General features: G+C 34.2%; 1 protein-coding gene across 1 annotated transcript; it reads left to right on the top strand.

Moving 5' to 3' along the window:
- Positions 1-268: 268 nt before the first annotated feature.
- atp6v1ab (ATPase H+ transporting V1 subunit Ab) lies at positions 269-18,252 on the top strand. Its single transcript, XM_021470316.2, has 15 exons — positions 269-330; positions 1,673-1,765; positions 2,621-2,749; positions 3,570-3,784; positions 4,553-4,690; positions 4,782-4,933; positions 8,285-8,447; positions 8,536-8,644; positions 10,659-10,781; positions 10,864-10,978; positions 11,658-11,721; positions 12,409-12,612; positions 14,379-14,473; positions 14,554-14,725; positions 17,611-18,252. The coding sequence occupies exons 2-15, from the start codon at positions 1,684-1,686 to the stop codon at positions 17,701-17,703; spliced, it is 1,854 nt and encodes a 617-aa protein (XP_021325991.1). The 5' UTR covers positions 269-330; positions 1,673-1,683; the 3' UTR covers positions 17,704-18,252.
- The last annotated feature ends 229 nt before the right edge of the window (positions 18,253-18,481 follow it).

The raw sequence follows: 18,481 nt of genomic DNA, 5'->3' as shown, positions 1-18,481 counted from the left end.
TGAGAAAAAAAATCAAGGACTTGTTAAATAGGTATTTTTAAAACTCAATTTGAAACAAAATTTTAATTATTTGAGTCTAGTAATGGTTAATAAAGAAGGGATTAATGCATGCATAAATGCTGAACCACCTTCACAGCACTATTTTTCCACACACACTAGGGGGCAATGTAGAGTTTCACGCACGCGCAGTTGACCTTTGACCCTGCATAGGGAGACAGGCTGTGACGTCATCTCACAACTGGACTGGACCGACTGAATGAAGTCAGCTGACTTTTCATTGCTGCTCACGTTTCATCTCACTAAAGGACCCAGACTGTCTCATCATCTGAGGTATTTACTCTTTTTTTGGACAACCATAACATTTTCACGCTGTTGCGCTATTGCAGAAATGTACATTTAGATTAGCCAGCCAAAAAATAGGACTAACGTTAGGATTTTCCCCATTCTCTTTGCAGCCATTCATAATCCATAACATTCATAAACAGCTCATTATACTGCTGTATGTAGTGTATAATTGTGTTCTGTGTCGATCTGAATGTCCGCTTCGCCTCAGCGTGCAGCTCATTCTGTTTGCTTAACGTTATTACATGTTTGTTTTTATTGCAGCATTGGGAATAATCCTACTCCGATTGCTGAAATATTTAAATATATTGTATATAAAGAGATTTGAAATGCTTACAAACCTGTGAGATCAATCGGTTTAACTAACGGGACACGAAAAATGAGCAAAGATTTCAGCAAAGGTCAAATTCTATCGCAGCATCGCGATCATGTGATCATGCAGCATCTCTTTACAGATCGATCTCCTAAAGCGGCAAGCATTAAAAATATGTAATACACTGAAATAATGTATATTTAATAATATGTTATGTTTAATCTTGTCGTTTTTGACTTTGAAAAGATTCTATTTGGGCACTGAGATATGTAGTTGCCCGCTTAGAATATTTATCTGCTGCTTTCCAATTAACAACAACACGCTAGGTTTGCTGACTAACTCACATATGCTAAAATTGTCTGTAAACCAACACCCAAACAGGCAAAAGCAAAGTTTTACACTAAATAAACGAATTGTCTCTCTTAATCAAAAATCTCATATGAGCATCATGTGATTGTAAATTCACAAAAACATGGAAGTTCCACTGGTTCCTCATGAGGCTTTTAATAACCAGTAATGGCTATTTTTATGGATGATATTGTCAACGTCATGCGTTTTATTCTAGTCTTTGTGGGATAGTTAGTTGTCTGTTAACTATAAATGATTTGATCAATTTTAATTTAAATTCGGGACTACAAAATATAATGTTATCCACATTTACTCAACAGTTTTTCCTACTTCCTCACCATGATTTCTTTTTTTACAGTCAGTCAGTGTCATGTGCTGCTGGTCATGTGACTGAGTTTCATGTTAGACTTGTATGGAATGCTTTATAATATAAATTGGCTGTTAAACATTTGGTTTCCTTTTGCATTTTATATGACTTAACGTGTAACAGAAAATGTAACAGAAACATAATTTTAAATTATAGCTATGTTTATACCACTATATAGGAATAGGGATAAATACAACAACCACGTGGAGCTTATAGGTCTAGGAAGTGTAATATTAGGTACAGAAAGTAATCCAAATAATCATCTGCTTTATCTTTCCACGTTTTGTATAATTTCATATCAGACACATTAAAAATGGACTTCTCCAAGTTGGCCAAAATCCGAGATGAGGAGCGGGAGGGACAATTTGGATATGTGCATGGTGTATCTGGACCTGGTTAGTACAAATAAAAATGTCATAATATTTGATTTTAATTAATAGGTTACCATGAGTTTTTTTTTTTTACATTTTTTTTTCATTTTATGTTTTTAATATTTAAAGCTTTTAATTTTATTTTTCTCTATTGTTTCCTTTTTTATTTCCTCTTTTTTTTTTGTTAATATGTGACCAAAGCTGTTAATTATTTTTTGTTAATTTTATTTTTTTTCCTAAAGATTTAATTTAATTAATGTGACCATACTTTTTCCTTGTTAGGTTTTTATTAAGTATACCCGAATCTTTGCATTTTATTCTATATTATTGTTTAATTTTGTTGGGATATTATGTTGATAGGGTGTCTATTTTTATATAGTAGAGTTTTTTGTTTTGTTTTTAAATTTTTGTTTATTTTTCTCTTTTTAATAATTTTTTAATGTCACCAGATTTAATGATTTGTTTATTTTTAATTTTAGTTTTGTTGGATTAGTATGACTCTGGGTGCTCCGGTTTCCCCCACAAGTCCAAAAACATTTGGTTTAGGTGAATTGTGTTGGCTAAATTGTCCATAGTGGATGTGTGTGAATAGTTGTGTGTGGATGTTTCCCAGAGATGGGTTGCGGCTGGAAAGGCATTTGCTGCATAAAACATGGTCTGGATAAGTTGGCGGTTCATTCCACTGTGGCGACCCAGATTAATAAAGAGACTAAGCCGAAAAGAAAATGAATGAATGAATGGATTAATATGACACTTCTGATGAACATTTTTATTATAATATTTTTTCAAACCCATCATTTATTGAAGTTTATTTGAATCTTCGAGTCATTCATAGTACAGGTTCCACTAATTGTCACAATTCTTCTACTTGTGTTACAGTGGTGACAGCCTCCAGTATGGCAGGAGCTGCTATGTACGAGCTGGTGCGAGTGGGTCACAGTGAGCTTGTGGGAGAGATCATTAGACTGGAGGGTGATATGGCCACCATTCAGGTCTATGAGGAGACATGTATCCTATTTATTACCTCAGGACATGACACAATTTTAATCCACCTTTTTTCCTACATAATGCTTTTTGTAAATGATGGGAGTATCTTCCATTAGACTAAACAATCAGTGAAGTGTTAAAAAACTGGGTACAATGAGGTGGCATTATTTTCCTCACAGTTTTCCCATCAAATGTCAAAAGGCAACTTACTAGAATTAACAAGCTACCTTATTAGATATGCTTGATAGGGGACGCAGTGGCGCAGTAGGTAGTGCTGTTGCCTGACAGCAAGATGGTCGCTGGTTCGAGCCTTGGCTGGGTCAGTTGGTGTTTCTCTGTGGAGTTTGCATGTTCGCGTGAGTTTCCTCCGGGTGCTCCGGTTTCCCCCACAGTCCAAAGACATGCGGTACAGGTGAATTGGGTAGGCTAAATTGTCCGAAGTGTATGAGTGTGTATGGATGTTTCTCAGAGATGGGTTGCAGCTGTAAGGGCATCCACTGCGTAAAACATATGCAGGAAAAGTAGGTGGTTCATTCTGCTGTAGCGACCTCAGATTAATAAAGGGACTAAGCTGAAAGGTAAATGAATGTATGAGATATGCTTGATAAAGATGTTATTTTCATAGCGGATAAAGCACAATGCCAAGCGTACCTCTCCCACAGTCTTCACTGTGTATATGGATTATTTTTTTAGCACAACTTTATTATTTAAAATGACTACTTTCAATTCATTGGAATATAATCTCAAACTGGTATCAGAAAAAGGTGAATCGCTGCCATAGCTGATGCTCTGTATGTAGAATCTGTCAAACAGTGTTGTGGTTTTCCTGAGCTCTCATCAGCTGGTGTGTCAGTCGGAGACCCTGTCCTGCGCACAGGGAAGCCCCTCTCTGTGGAGTTAGGGCCAGGAATCATGGGCTCCATCTTTGATGGTATTCAGCGTCCCCTTAAAGACATCAACGACCTAACTCAAAGCATCTACATTCCCAGGGGAGTCAACATTGGTGCTCTTAACCGTGATCTCAAATGGGAGTTCACTCCATCAAAGAATTTGCGTGTAAGTGACATTCATTTCTAGTTAAAAGTCTTTTGCAAGTCACCATGGATGAACAGTTGAGATTTACCATTTTAAAATCCATTCAGCTGATCTCTGGGTCTGGCAGGAGCATTTTAGTTTAGCATAGCATAAATCATTGAGTTGGACTAGACCATCAAAAGAGATTTGCTAATTTTCCTATTTAAAGCATGATTCTTCTGTAGGTACATCATGTAATGTAACTGACGGAAAATTAAAAGTTGCTATTTTCTAAGTCAGTATGGCTAGGAGTTATACTCTCATTCTGGTGTAATGATTAAGCAACTTTTTCCCTGCACCACGGCTTTAAATTGGAATATTATCGAAAGACTTTTTGGAAATTTTTGAGTGAGATGCTAATGGTCTAATCTGATGCAATGATTTATGCTAAGCTAAGCTAAAATCTACCTGGCAGACCCAGAGATTGGCTGATTGAATTAAAAAATGGTAAAACTCAGCTGTTTAACTCTAAGTGACTTGTAAAATGAGTCTATTTTCAAAAAAAGATGTTCAAATTTAATTTTATTGTAATTAATGCTAAAAGAGCTTTTGGTTGTTTTATATAAAATTAAATATAGTTAGGGTGCATACCTAATGAATTGTTTCCACTCAATTAAATTTAGGCAGCTCAGCATTACACTTAACAGTCTCTGAAATAATCTCTTTAAAATAACACCAACACAATAACAAAAAGGAATCACGTGATTAGTCAAATGATGAAGTGATTTAAATGATTTTTCATGTGTCCAGGTTGGCAGTCACATCACTGGAGGTGATATTTATGGGAACGTGTTCGAAAACTCTCTCATTAAACATAAAATCATGTTACCCCCGAAAAGCAGAGGAACCGTCACATACGTCGCACCACCTGGAAACTATGATGTCTCGGTGAGGCCGATAACATGCAAACATTTTCCAAAAAAACAGGAAAATTACCATTACTGTGATGTATAATTCAATGTTTGTGTGTTATTGTTAGGATGTGGTGTTGGAGCTGGAGTTTGAGGGGGTGAAAGAGAAGTTCACTATGATGCAGGTGTGGCCGGTGCGTCAGGTGCGTCCCGTCACAGAGAAACTTCCTGCAAATCACCCTCTGCTGACTGGACAGAGAGTCCTGGATGCCCTCTTTCCGTGAGTCATGCTTTCTGAAATACTTCTGTATTATAATAATAAATCCAGGTTTTTCATAATAGTAATGCTGGTTCACAAAGTCATTTTTCATGTAAATATTTTAACTTTTAAAATTACGCATATTAGACAGTTGATAAATATCTAAAGCCAAATTTTCATATACATACATGCATACATACACACATACATGCATATATATATATATATATAATATATATATATATTAGGGTTGGGCATCTAAGCTATAATGCCGATCCGATACGCATCTCGATACAAAGAATACGATCCGATATATTAGCGATACATTTGTGACATATTGCGATGCAACACGATACGATTCACACCCATATCACGATACAATGCGATATTTCAGCACTAATTAGATCAAGTTTATGAGATGATGTGAAAGAGGATGCTGTGCCATTGAATGAGTTTGATTATTTATAAACCAAGCAAAACCAAGACTTTTTTTTACAAACTGGCTCTTCTCTCAGAGCCAGAGTGTCAGTTTACAGTAGAGGGCCATTTTAGAACATATAGCACATATTATTTAAGTATTTTCAAGATAAACAGAATGTATAAGTGCAATATCAATTAAAAAATATGTATATATTTGCACTCTTTCAACATAAATAAATTTAGCAATGCACAACAAGAATTGTGATTTAACTTTTCAACTATGAAAACAAGTTTTACAAAGATATATTTTGCCACTGATTATTCAAAACTTAAGGTTGTGAACTAGCAGTGTTATGCTGCTTTGAAACATCACTGTCACTGTAAACAACAGGCTAATAAAAATATAACAAACCAGCAATCTTCTTGCTGTGAGGTGGTCAAACTACCCACTGTGCCACCGTGACACCCAATTATTTTTATCATTATTATTATTAATATTATTATTATTATAATTAAATAAAAATTAACAGGAGGAGGTGTTTAAAACCTTCGTTCTCCGTGACACTAGGCTGAATATCTTTGCAGATGAACAATGCAATAGCATTCGTTATTGGCGTAGAGCGAGCAGAACTGTTGCGCACGGAAAAAAAACTTGCAATGCTTTTCTCACCACTTTTGGAGCTGGTTGAAGCAGTGCGAAAGCCGGGGATGCAGAAACACTGGAAGATGCTTTCACAACAACACCGTGGCGCTGCTTCAAGTGAGATTTCAGATTAGTCGTACTGCCCGCGTATTTTACAGATGCGCGGCACATTTTGCAAATTGCATCTGTCCTGTCATGTCGTCCATCCTTAAATCCATAATGTTGCTTGCCATACTTTAGATTTAAAACTCAGTGGGGAATAAAATGTTTGTTTTGCTTCTCGCACTTTCTGAGGGCGCTCCACTAGCTTCATCCGCACACCTGATACACTGAGTTGTAGTGTGTGCACATCCGCAAATCTGTTGCTAAGGCTTACTTTATGTAGGTCGATTAAATTATGCGCCAAAAACAGGTTGACAACACTTGTTAATAAATAAAAAATACATTCTATATTAAAAATATAAGCTGTATCTCGGAAAAATCGATGCATCTCGCAAAAACCGATGTATCTCGATTTGCTTCCAAAATTTCATTCGTCCTCTGCTGCTCAACCGATGCACTCGCATCGTGCACGCGCATGACCGCGTATCGATACATATCGGTTAATCTTCCCATCCCTAATATATATATATATATATATATATATATATATATATATATATATATATATATATATATATATATATATATATATATATATATATATATATATATATATATATATATATATATGAACAACATTAAAATAACTATAAAGTGGCAAAAGATAAAAATAAAACATGTACTATTGTAATATATTGTAGGATTATGATAGGATTTATTTGAAATTTATTGCATTTAATCCTGCATGAATTACTATTACTAAAATTAATATATGTAACTTAACAAGGACAAATGTAAAATAAAGTGTTACCATATATCTAAACACCATGGAATTTTTCTGAAATTGTATACAAGATGTTTTAAAATGATATTATAATTGGAATATTTTTGTTTTTCATTAATATTCAATATATTAATCTTTTTGTTTTTACATTTATGTTAGTTTTTATTTTCTCCAATTATAAAAGGTAAGATGTTCAAAAGCTTGAAGTTTTTTATATAGTAAAATGTAACTCAATATTCTGAAATATTTATTTTTATTCATATTTGATGAATAAAAAGTAAATTTTTTGTAACCTTGCAAATGTTTTAACAGTTTATTTTTTATTTTTTTTGGTGCAGTAGGTAATTGTCTTCAGAATTCTTTGCTGTTTTGGTTGAAAGTCTCTTCACATTCCAATAGTAATGATCAAAGTAAATAATCTAAACATATTTATATGTATTTTTATATTCTGGGTAAGGCATAAAACTAAAACAAATGTTCATCCAATTAAATATTGTCAGGCTGACAATTCCCATAACTCTAAGTAGCTCAAGTTGTCTGTCAGCAAATGTAGATTTGAACATCTGCTGCCGTTCATTCAGATCCACCATTTGGCGGGCACACATGTTCACCTGCACACGAGACGAGAGACAGAGAGAGCAAAACAAATGCTCAATCAAAACTTTTTAAAATCCTGAATCAATATTGGAGTTTCTTTAGCACGGTGAAGGAAGGACGACACCATGGCTGAAGTATTTCTTTTAGACAGGTCATGTTATGCTTTAAAACTATTTTAGTCACGCAAAGCTGATGTAGATTGTGTTGTTGTTACGAATGGGTTAAATGCACAGTAGTGTTGTTCAACAACTGTAATCTCCTGGCGAAAGATTGATGTGACTATTTTCAGTTTCATTCGAGTCCTTTTACAGCATCGATAATGTAGATTTTAATTTAGTTTAACAACAAAACATAAGTAAATAGCGCCTAGCCTGCTTTACTGAGCTAAAGTTGTTTTTATATTCACATCACATTGGTTCATTTTTGAACAATGACAACCTGTGACACGCTCCCTATATTGTTTAACATGCTACTTTGAATATTCGGTTTGAAATAGCATGTAAATATGGCCTAGTAATAAATGTAATTCCTGCATACTGCCGGCCAAGCACTAAGCAGAGTCGCTATAGAACAGCACGTGAGAGAAAGTTGTCTGTCATTTTTAAGGTGTGCATGCTCGTGTTTCAAGTGGCGTGGATTTAGATGGCAGGGAAGGGACTGTGCTTCAAAGATATTATGGTAACCGGTTAGCATTGTGGGAGATCACCCACTGCATCTTTAATGCATTGTTTCTAAATAAGCCATTAAAAAAAACTAACCTTTAAACAGTTCTGTAAACATCTGATACTTCTACAGCTATTTTATGTTTTATTTTTTGTTTCACCAGATGTGTGCAAGGAGGAACCACAGCAATCCCCGGTGCTTTCGGATGTGGTAAAACCGTGATTTCTCAGTCTCTGTCTAAGTACTCTAACAGTGATGTCATCATCTATGTGGGCTGTGGAGAACGAGGAAATGAAATGTCTGAAGTACTTCGAGATTTTCCTGAGGTGGGTATGGTAGCTTCAGTTATCATTAAACCAGCAACTCAAACTGTGATTGGTGCTGGAGTGATTGACAGTTCTTATTGCCCTATAGCTGACCATGGAAGTGGGAGGTAAGGTGGAGAGCATCATGAAGAGAACAGCTTTGGTTGCAAACACATCCAACATGCCTGTGGCTGCCAGAGAAGCTTCTATTTACACAGGTTTGTTGAAGATCTCATAAATTATAGGTCAAATGTTTGAGATCAGATTTAAGATTTAAAGGGATAATTTACCAAAAACATACAAATTTACTCAATATTTACTATCGCCCAAGTGGTTCCAAACCTGTATGAACACAAAAGAAGATATTTTGAAGAAACCTGCAGCCATTAATTTCTGTAGTAGAACAAACAAATAATATGGAAGTCAGTGGTTATTTACAGTTTTCAAAAAACTTTTTAAAATGTCTTCTTTTGTGTTTCAACTCCTAAAGCTTTGAAGCAAGTAATGGGTCCGTAAATGGCAGAATTAAATTTTTTTGTGAACTGTCCCTTTATTTTAGTTTCTTTTTAAAGACTTGTGCTCAATTCGGCTGATTTTATGTGATTGAATGGCCAATAAAAACTAAAATTGTGAAGTAATATTACAATTTAAAATAATTATTGTCTTTTTTGGATTTGAATTCATTTAACTGATTCCTCTGATTAAAATCTGAATTTCCAGCATCATTCCACTCTTCAGTGTTCCACGGTCCTTCAGAAATAATTATAATATGCTAATTTGTTCTTTAGTTTTGATCAATTATCATTAGTAGTCAATCATTAATAGTAATTCTTATAATTATCAATGTTGAATAAATTTTTTCATGTTTTTTGTTTTGTGAAACAATAACAGTGCTTCCCATACACAGACTTTACTTGGGCGGGTGTATTGTGCATTGTTTTTAAGACCCACAGAGATGCACCTTTTTGGCACTTGCTGCATCCGTCCGGGTTTTTAAATCTAAAATGTCTGTGATTTGTTTTTGATTTGCTTTCTAAAACTATCGTCAAATGTATGCAAACAACTGTGAGAGCGAGAGAAACATATTTAACGTTTAAATTTAAATTAATTTTTTAAATATAAACGACTCAGAAAAACCAAACAGTCGGAGAAGACAAAATTAGATCTAAATTGGCTGCAAAAAAGTTGTACACTATTAGAAATAGCTAATCAACTCATTTGCCTGAAATAATCTACACCTTTTATTCTTGTAATTAATATAATTTAGATATTGTTCGTTTTTATTCCTTTTTTATTTGATTTATTTCCCATTTGCTGTTTATCTTATTAAATTGATTAGGATAATATAGTTAGAATATTTTATACATCAAAAATGCTTTGGCAATACTGTACAAAATGTCATGCCAATAAAGCAACCTGGACTTTTTTAGAGAGAAGCAGATTTTACCTGTCAGTAAGTGCACATGGCTCCTGAATAACATAAAAGTGAGAGAAATAGTGGATTTTTTTTATGTCTTTAACCCATTAAAAAAGAAACGGTCTTTAACAGTTTCTTAATAAATTAAAAATATTGTTAACAATCAAATTAAGTTTTGTTTGTCACATATAGTTAACTGTGCTTTGGGTAAAAGGTGTATTGCAATCCGGCTGCCACCGAAAGTATATTTCAAACCTGTGAGAAGCACTGAATAATGATGCATTATTATAAAAACTCATTTTAAAATTACACAGTTTTTAAAAAACATTTATAAATGTGTTTTAATCATTTACAATTTAATTTATTCTTGATGAATAAAATAAACATTTTGAATTTTTCTTTTAAATGATACTGTATTACAGTTTGCACAAAAATATGAAGCAGCTCCACAGTTTTCAACAGTGATTATAATAATAAATGTTTCTTAAACCTAAATCGTTATATTAGAATGCTTTGTGAAGGATCAAATGACACTGAAGACTGGAGTAATTTTGCTGAAAATTCAGTTTTAAATCACTAGAATATAATTAATTCTCAACCACATTCAATGAGAGCATAGTTATTTAAAATTGTAATAATATTTCAGTTACAGTTGTACACCTAATACTGCATTTTTTGTTAAATAAATGCAGCCTTGTTGAACAGTATTTAAAATCGAACTGATCTCAAACTTTTGACAGGTAGCGCATAGGGAACATGAATCTAGCGGTGTGTTATATTTATCATCGTCATTACCAATTGTTTACATCATCCAGGAATCACGCTGTCTGAGTATTTCAGAGACATGGGCTACAATGTGAGCATGATGGCTGACTCTACGTCTCGATGGGCAGAGGCTTTGAGAGAGATCTCTGGTCGTCTGGCTGAGATGCCTGCTGGTATGTGTGTTCTGTAAACGGCAAATATCAAGAATTATAAGATAGAATCTAAATGTTTGTCTTCGTGTGCTCCTAATCACAGACAGCGGTTATCCTGCATATCTCGGAGCACGTCTGGCTTCGTTTTATGAGCGTGCCGGAAGAGTTAAATGTCTAGGGAACCCAGAGAGAGAGGGCAGTGTCAGCATTGTGGGAGCGTAAGTAGAGTTACTTTCATTATGTTTATTGATTTTACTCATAATTTGGTTGTTGGTGATGTTATTTAGTTTGACGTGTGTTAATAAATAGTTTGTGTGAATTTTTTTTATTTATTTACCTAGGACATGTTTCTGAATCATTATCTACAGTCAAGCCTGAAATTATTCATACCCCTGTAAAATTCTGGCTTAAAGTTACTTTTATTCAACCAATTCAAACTATTTTTTTCAGACCAGAAATGACATAGGCTTCTCTTTAAAGATAATAAGATGAGGCATCACTGCGGGAAAAACATATTTCTCCGCTTTTTTTTTACATTTGAATGAAAACTTGAATCATTTCAGGCTTGACTCTGTTGATCCTGGATTAATATTCCAATCAGCCAAATTTTTTTGGCTTACAGTTAGGGTTATGTGCTTTTACATCATCGTTATCCAACTAAAAATCTCCTTTGATTTTGGGTATAATTTACATTTAGGGGTAGAGATTGGGTATGAATTAGATATTCTCACAGGAATGATTTTGCAGGATGAACATAGATGTTTATCTAGGATCACATTATAATAGGCAAAATCACTTGTTAAACAGTAATAAATGATTAATAAATGATTCATTATTACGTTCATGTTCATTCATTATTACGTTCATGTTCATGATCTGCTTTTGTTTTAATGGCAGTGTGTCTCCCCCTGGTGGTGATTTCTCAGATCCTGTGACCTCTGCTACACTTGGTATTGTACAAGTGAGTGTAGATTTCTTTCTTATTGCAATCTATGATTGAAAAACTTCGTATTAGAAAATCACTGTTTGTGTTTCTTCTAGAGAGAAATTATGGAAGCTGGAATAAAAAATAATTGTGAATTTTTTGTCTTACTATTCAGATCCACACCCCATCCCCCGAGAAATTTACATTTATTTTTATTTTATACCCTTTACATTTGTAATTCTATATAATGAGAGGTTAAATAGTAACATCTTAAAACTCTGAGGAAAAAAAAAACTATTGCAAGACAAACTCTGATCTGTAAGACAATTGTCAGATTTGTAAGGTATAAACCTGGATTTGTGAGAGAGAAACTCTGAATTGTAGATCTGTTAAAGTAATGATTAAGATTTATAAACATGGATTTGTTCATTTTAAATACCAAAATGTGAGATGTAATGTCATAATTATGAAGTGTAAATTTTGAATTGTGAGATAAACGTCTGGAATACTGAAATTTACTGTTTAGAATTTCTATCCAGAATAAAAAAATAAAACGCCTTTTTTCAAACTTGCAAGAACAGTTTGAATCCAGAATTGTGATGGGGAAAAATAGATTCATGAGTTCTGTCTTTAAAAAGAATTATGTTTGTTTGTTTGTTTATATGGGAACCAATTTCACTTTTTTTAGTTAATTTATTAACTCTCTGTCTTTGTCCCATCTAGGTGTTTTGGGGTCTGGACAAAAAGCTGGCTCAGAGGAAGCACTTCCCCTCAGTGAACTGGCTAATCAGTTACAGTAAGTACACACGAGCGCTGGACGAGTACTATGATAAACACTTCCCTGAGTTTGTGCCGCTGCGCACTAAAGCCAAAGAGATCCTGCAGGAAGAAGAGGACCTGGCTGAGATTGTGCAGCTCGTGGGGAAGGTGAGATTGTAGATTAATGTGTGTTTGTTGTGTGTACCTATTTGTTTTGTTAGTATTAAAACTGTAAAAACTTAACACTGCAGGTGAATGTTTAAAAAAAAAAAACTGTTATTTCTAATAACATTACATTAAAAATAGCAAATGTAAAAAATAGTACAATTATGCAAAGAAGGCATTTTACAACCAAAGTAATTACCTTGCATGCATTCTATCACACAAAAAAAGTAATTTTGGATGAAGTCAGCTTAGCATAAGTTTCTTTTGTGATATATTAGAGTCATATTTGTTCTCAAATTTTACAGTGGGATTTTTGTACATATCCCCAGAGGGAGAGGGAGAATGCCCTGCCTATTAGCGACTAGCTCTGCCCCATTAGCATTAGCAAGCTGATGCTGACACACAGGTGTTTGTAGCTCCGCCCTATTTTCAATAGAGCATAATCTCATTTAAATTTAAAGCGATAGTCGCCAAAATGGCACAATTAGAATAAAAGCCTTAAAGGGCCAGTTTCAGAGTTGTAAAGCATTGTTTGTGTGGTATTTTGAGTTGAAACTTTACATACACACTCATAATCACTGCACTATTTAATATTTGCACATTTGAAAATTGCACATATTCATCACACCACATTACACTAATTCATTTTGAATTGTACATACCCACTGTACATATACATTTGTAATTATGTTCGTATCTATCTGCAAACGTCTGATTATTAATAGCTACCTGCACATATATTCATCTATTGTAAATCTCTGTCATAGCTAATACAACCTGTAAAAAATGTTCATAGTACATCCATCTCTAAATATCACTAGTTTTTCTATAATTGCACTTTATAACTTATACCTTTATCCTGTACCTACTGCTATTGCACTCCTGGTTAGACCTAAACTTCATTTCGTTACTTTGTACTTGTGCATGTGTAATAAAAAAAATTAAGTTGAATCTTAGTTCTATCTAGACTTATTTTGCATCTTGTAAAAAGGGATATAATAGGTCCCTTTTTAGATACTTCTAAAAAAATTACAATGAAATTATTATAAATAACGTTAAAAAATTAATTTACATTTATTTGGAATTTTTTGTATTTTTTAATGCATGAAAATTATTTTTAAATACTTTCAAATAGTTGTAAGTTATTTAAATACAATTACATTTTATTTGGAACATTTTAAAATGCTAAAAATAAGCATAAAAATAAACTAAAAAATATATTTTTTAAATACAGAGGGGATTTTATTTTTCAACACTCCATAAATCAGTGAATACAAAGAACAAACATAAAAAATTGTATGTTTATATAAAATACAATTAGGCTAATTTGACTGGGAGAAAAGAAAAATGACTCTTGCATCTTGACGCATGCACAGACATCTATTGGCTAGAAACAGTAATACACATTTCCGTAATCTAGGAGAATTATGACCTAAATGAAATGCAACACATATGTGTCTGGATTTAAAATAACATGGTAAATATACACACTTATTTTTTAACATAATAACATATATTACTTATTATATATATATATATATATATATATATATATATATATATATATATATATATATATATATATATATATATATATATATATATATATATATATATATATATAATTTATGCAAACAATAGACACATACTGGAAAGTTTTTCTTACCATTAGATGAAAAATCTCAAAATTGACATATTTTTGCCTGCAGTTTCTCACCTTATATGGTTATTCTAAAGTAGTAAAATATGTTTTGAATATTAATTTAAAGGCTTCATTGGCTGAAACGGATAAGATCACCCTGGAAGTTGCCAAGCTGATCAAGGATGATTTCTTGCAACAAAATGGATACACACCGTATGACAGGTATTGCACATGTGCTGCATAAGCTGCTGATCATTCACTTATTTGTTCAATAAGACTGAAACATTTCTTTTCATTTTCAGGTTCTGTCCTTTCTATAAGACGGTTGGTGTCTTGTCCAACATGATTGCATTTTATGATATGGCTCGTCATGCCGTAGAGACCACGGCACAGAGCGACAATAAGATCACCTGGGCCATGATCAGAGAGCACATGGGAGAAATCCTCTACAGGATCAGCTCCATGAAGTTTAAGGTACAGGACATAAACACTGATTGCTTTTAAGTTTTCTGTAATTAAAATCAACCCTGCATTTATTCTAAGCAAAATGTCATTTCCACTTAGTTTATTATAACTTTCATTATCTTGTCAATATATATTAAAGTATTTACATTATGTATGTTACTTCATTGATGAAGTTTGATGTAGTTTGCAGTTACGTGATGTTTTGTGAGGATATGATTATTCCTGTGAAATCCTTTAGGAAATTTTCAATTTAAAAAAACATGTGTTACAAAATCACTTAAGACTCTTATGGCCTTTAAAGAGAAAGTTATTGTTGAGTGTCATAGACAAAAAAAGAAGTTGAGTGGGAAATTAAAAGGGCTAAAGCAGTATATAAGGGAAAACTTGAAGTAAAATTAAAAATGGGAAATGTGGGTTCTGCCTGGGATGGCATGCATTTAATTACAGGACAGGATAGTAGGAAAACAAATAAAACTAGATATTAAAGTTTGAGGACAAACTTTATAGTGGCTTGAAAAGCCGAATCTGAAAGTTTGAAGTGGTTTTAAAGTGTAAATAGAATGTTAGTATGATTTTAGCTTGAGTTAACTTATTACTAGCATGAATTAGCATGTTAGTAGCATGATTCTTACATGAATTAGCATTTTGTTAGCATGATTCTAGCATGAATTAGCATGTTGTTAGCGTGATTCTAGCATGAATTAGCATGTTACTAGCATGATTCTAGCATGAATTAGCATGTTACTAGCATGATTCTAGCATGAATTAGCATGTTGTTAGCGTGATTCTAGCATGAATTAGCATGTTACTAGCATGATTCTAGCATGAATTAGCATGTTACTAGCATGATTCTAGCATGAATTAGCATGTTGTTAGCGTGATTCTAGCATGAATTAGCATGTTACTAGCATGATTCTAGCATGAATTAGCATGCTACTAGGATAATTCTAGCATGAATTAGCATGTTAGTAGCATGATTCTTACATGAATTAGCATGTTGTTAGCATGATTCTAGCATGAATTATCATGATTCTAGCATGAATTAGCATGTTGTTAGCATAATTCTAGCATAAATTAGCATGTTACTAGCATGATTCTAGCATGAATTAGCATGTTGTTAGCATGATTCTAGCATGAATTAGCATTTTACTAGGCGGTTGCTAGGGTGTTTTAAGTGGTTGCTAGGTGGTTGCTAAGGTGGTGCTAGACGGTTTCTAGGGTGTTTTGAGTGGTTGCTAGGTGGTTGCTAATGTGGTGCTAGGTAGTTGATAAGGTGTTCTGACTAGTTGCTAAGTGGTTACTAAGGTGTTGCAAGGTGGTCGCTAGGGTATTCTGAGTGGTTGCTAAGGTGTTGCTAGGTGGTTGCTAAGGTGTCCTAAGTGGTTGCTAGGTGGTTGCTAGGGTATTCTGGGTGGTTGCTAAGGCGTTGCTAGGTGGTTGCTAGGGTGTCCTGAGTGGTTGCTAGGTGGTTGCTAAGGTGTTGCTAGGTGGTTGCTAGGGTGTTCTGAGTGGTTGCTAAGGTGTTGCTAGGTGGTTGCTAAGGTGTCCTAAGTGGAGTATTTTTAGTAATAGGTACATTTTAAAATTTGCAGTTGATTCTGTAATTGTTAGTTTGTTAATTGAGGAAGACTCCACGCACGGTCCTGTAATTGATTATTTTTCCAGCTGGTGTCAGGAGGCTTTCTTACCAGTGAATGTTCTTAAGACGGCGACGCAGTGGCGCAGTGGGTAGCACGTTCGCCTCACAGCAAGAAGGTCGCTGGGTCGCTGGTTCGATCCTCGGCTCAGTTGGCGTTTCTGTGTGGAGTTTGCATGTTCTCCCTGCGTTCGCGTGGGTTTCCTCCGGGTGCTCCGGTTTCCAAAGACATGCGGTACAGGTGAATTGGGTAGGCTAAATTGTCCGTAGTGTATGAGTGTGTGTGTGTGTATTTGTGGATGTTTCCCAGAGATGGGTTGCGGCTAGAAGGGCATCCGCTGCGTAAAAACTTGCTGGATAAGTTGGCGGTTCATTTCGCTGTGGCGACCCCAGATTAATAAAGGGACTGAATGAATGAATGTTCTTAAGACTAAAGAGGTGACTATTGATTTTAATCGTAAGAGGAGATTAAGGGTAAGCAAACTAGTATTAATGGAGAGGGTGTTGAGAGTGTTGTTCAGTATAGTTATTTGGGAACTGTTTTAGATAATAATTAGCCTTTTTCTGTTAATACTAATATGTTGTGTAAGAAGGGGCAACAACGACTATACTGTTTACAGAAATTAAGATCTTTTAATATAGACCAATCACTCATGTGCATGTTTACAGTTCATACATTCAGTCACTGTTATCTTTTTGTTTGCTTTGTTGGTTCAGTTCTTTAAGTGGGAAAAATAAGAGTTGTCTGGAGAAAATTGTGAACCTAGGAGGAAAAATAACAGGGAGAAAACAGATGACCATGGCTCAGTTAAACCATAGACAAGTTTTGAGTAAAGCTCAGAGTATTCTTTCAGATGATTCCCTTCCTATGCACCACGAGTTTTATCTTCTCCCTTCTGGTATTCGATACAGAACTCCTATTAGTAAAACAAATCAGTTTAAATTTTCCTTCATTCCCTCAGCTGTAAAGTTTTTAAAGTTAAGGTAGAATTTGTCATATATAATGTGCTTTTGTGTATTATGTGTGACATTCTTGTATGCTGCAACCAAATTGCCTTCGGGAAATGAATAAAGACTGACTGACTTACATTTTATTTTTTATACCAAACATTAAATATAAAAAGTATATAAAACTACTTTCTGCTCTCCTGCCCTAAAAATACATACTTAAATAAAAGATGAGTAATTTTATCCCATTTTGGGATATCCCATTATCCCAAAGATGTGTTTTTATTCAATTCTTTTATCTACATTTCAGGACCCTGTGAAAGAGGGTGAGGAGAAGATTAAAGCTGATTACGCTCAGCTCCTTGAAGACATGCAAAACGCTTTCCGTACACTGGAAGACTGAGAGCCTCGTCTTAACCATCATTCTCAGGGCAGGGCAGCAGAAACCACCCTCCTCACAGACAGCCCTGTCCTTTACCTCCATATACTACATTCCACTGCTTTGTATTCATCTTGTGCTGTTTTAGATGCTCTAGTGTTCTTGATGTGTCTCCAAATACCATTTCTTTTGTACGTGTATATGCATTTGTGAATATGTGCAATCTCTATTATCCTCCTCAAAGCCTCTGCTCTGCCCTTTATACTTTACTGATCATCATGTCCGTAAATATAGATGTTATTAAATAATTTGATGTAATTATTGCTCTATTTTTATCTGTACAGAAGATTGAAAGACTTCAGAAGTTGACTATATTTACTGCCAGCATATTTACAGTTCTAATGGTTGCCAATATAATTATGTATACAAATATGTGTTGTTTTTTGGTACGGCTGTTTATTGCAGTATTGTCCTGTACATTTCGTTGAGGATGCAGCATATTTGCTCTTCATTGCTCACTTGAAAACGTGTCAAGAGTCGTGGAAAAACAGAAATAAATATTGTTTAATTTACTAGGATTGTGACTTATTTTTGACTTAGGTTATAATAATTGGTGACTTTTAAATTGTGACTATACACTCATTGGCCACTTTATTAGGTATACCTTACTAGTGCTAGGTTGGACCCCATTTTGCCTTCAGAACTACCTTATTCCTTTATGGCATAGATTCAACAAGGTACTGGAAACATTCCTCAGAGATTTTAGTCCATATTGACATGATAGCATCGCAGTTGCTGCAGA

Source organism: Danio rerio, chromosome 24 (genome assembly GCF_049306965.1).
Source record: "Danio rerio strain Tuebingen ecotype United States chromosome 24, GRCz12tu, whole genome shotgun sequence".
NCBI classification, from domain to species: Eukaryota; Metazoa; Chordata; class Actinopteri; order Cypriniformes; family Danionidae; genus Danio; species Danio rerio.
Note: the sequence above shows the minus strand (reverse complement) of the source record. Positions and strands in the feature narration are given on the sequence as shown.

Excerpts from the sequence above, each read along its gene's own strand:
- atp6v1ab (XM_021470316.2), top strand. The coding sequence starts at position 1,684 with ATGGACTTCTCCAAGTTGGCCAAAATCCGAGATGAGGAGCGGGAGGGA. Across the intron at positions 1,766-2,620 it reads GCATGGTGTATCTGGACCTG|TGGTGACAGCCTCCAGTATG; the intron begins GTTAGTACAAAT and ends CTTGTGTTACAG. Across the intron at positions 11,722-12,408 it reads CTACACTTGGTATTGTACAA|GTGTTTTGGGGTCTGGACAA; the intron begins GTGAGTGTAGAT and ends TGTCCCATCTAG.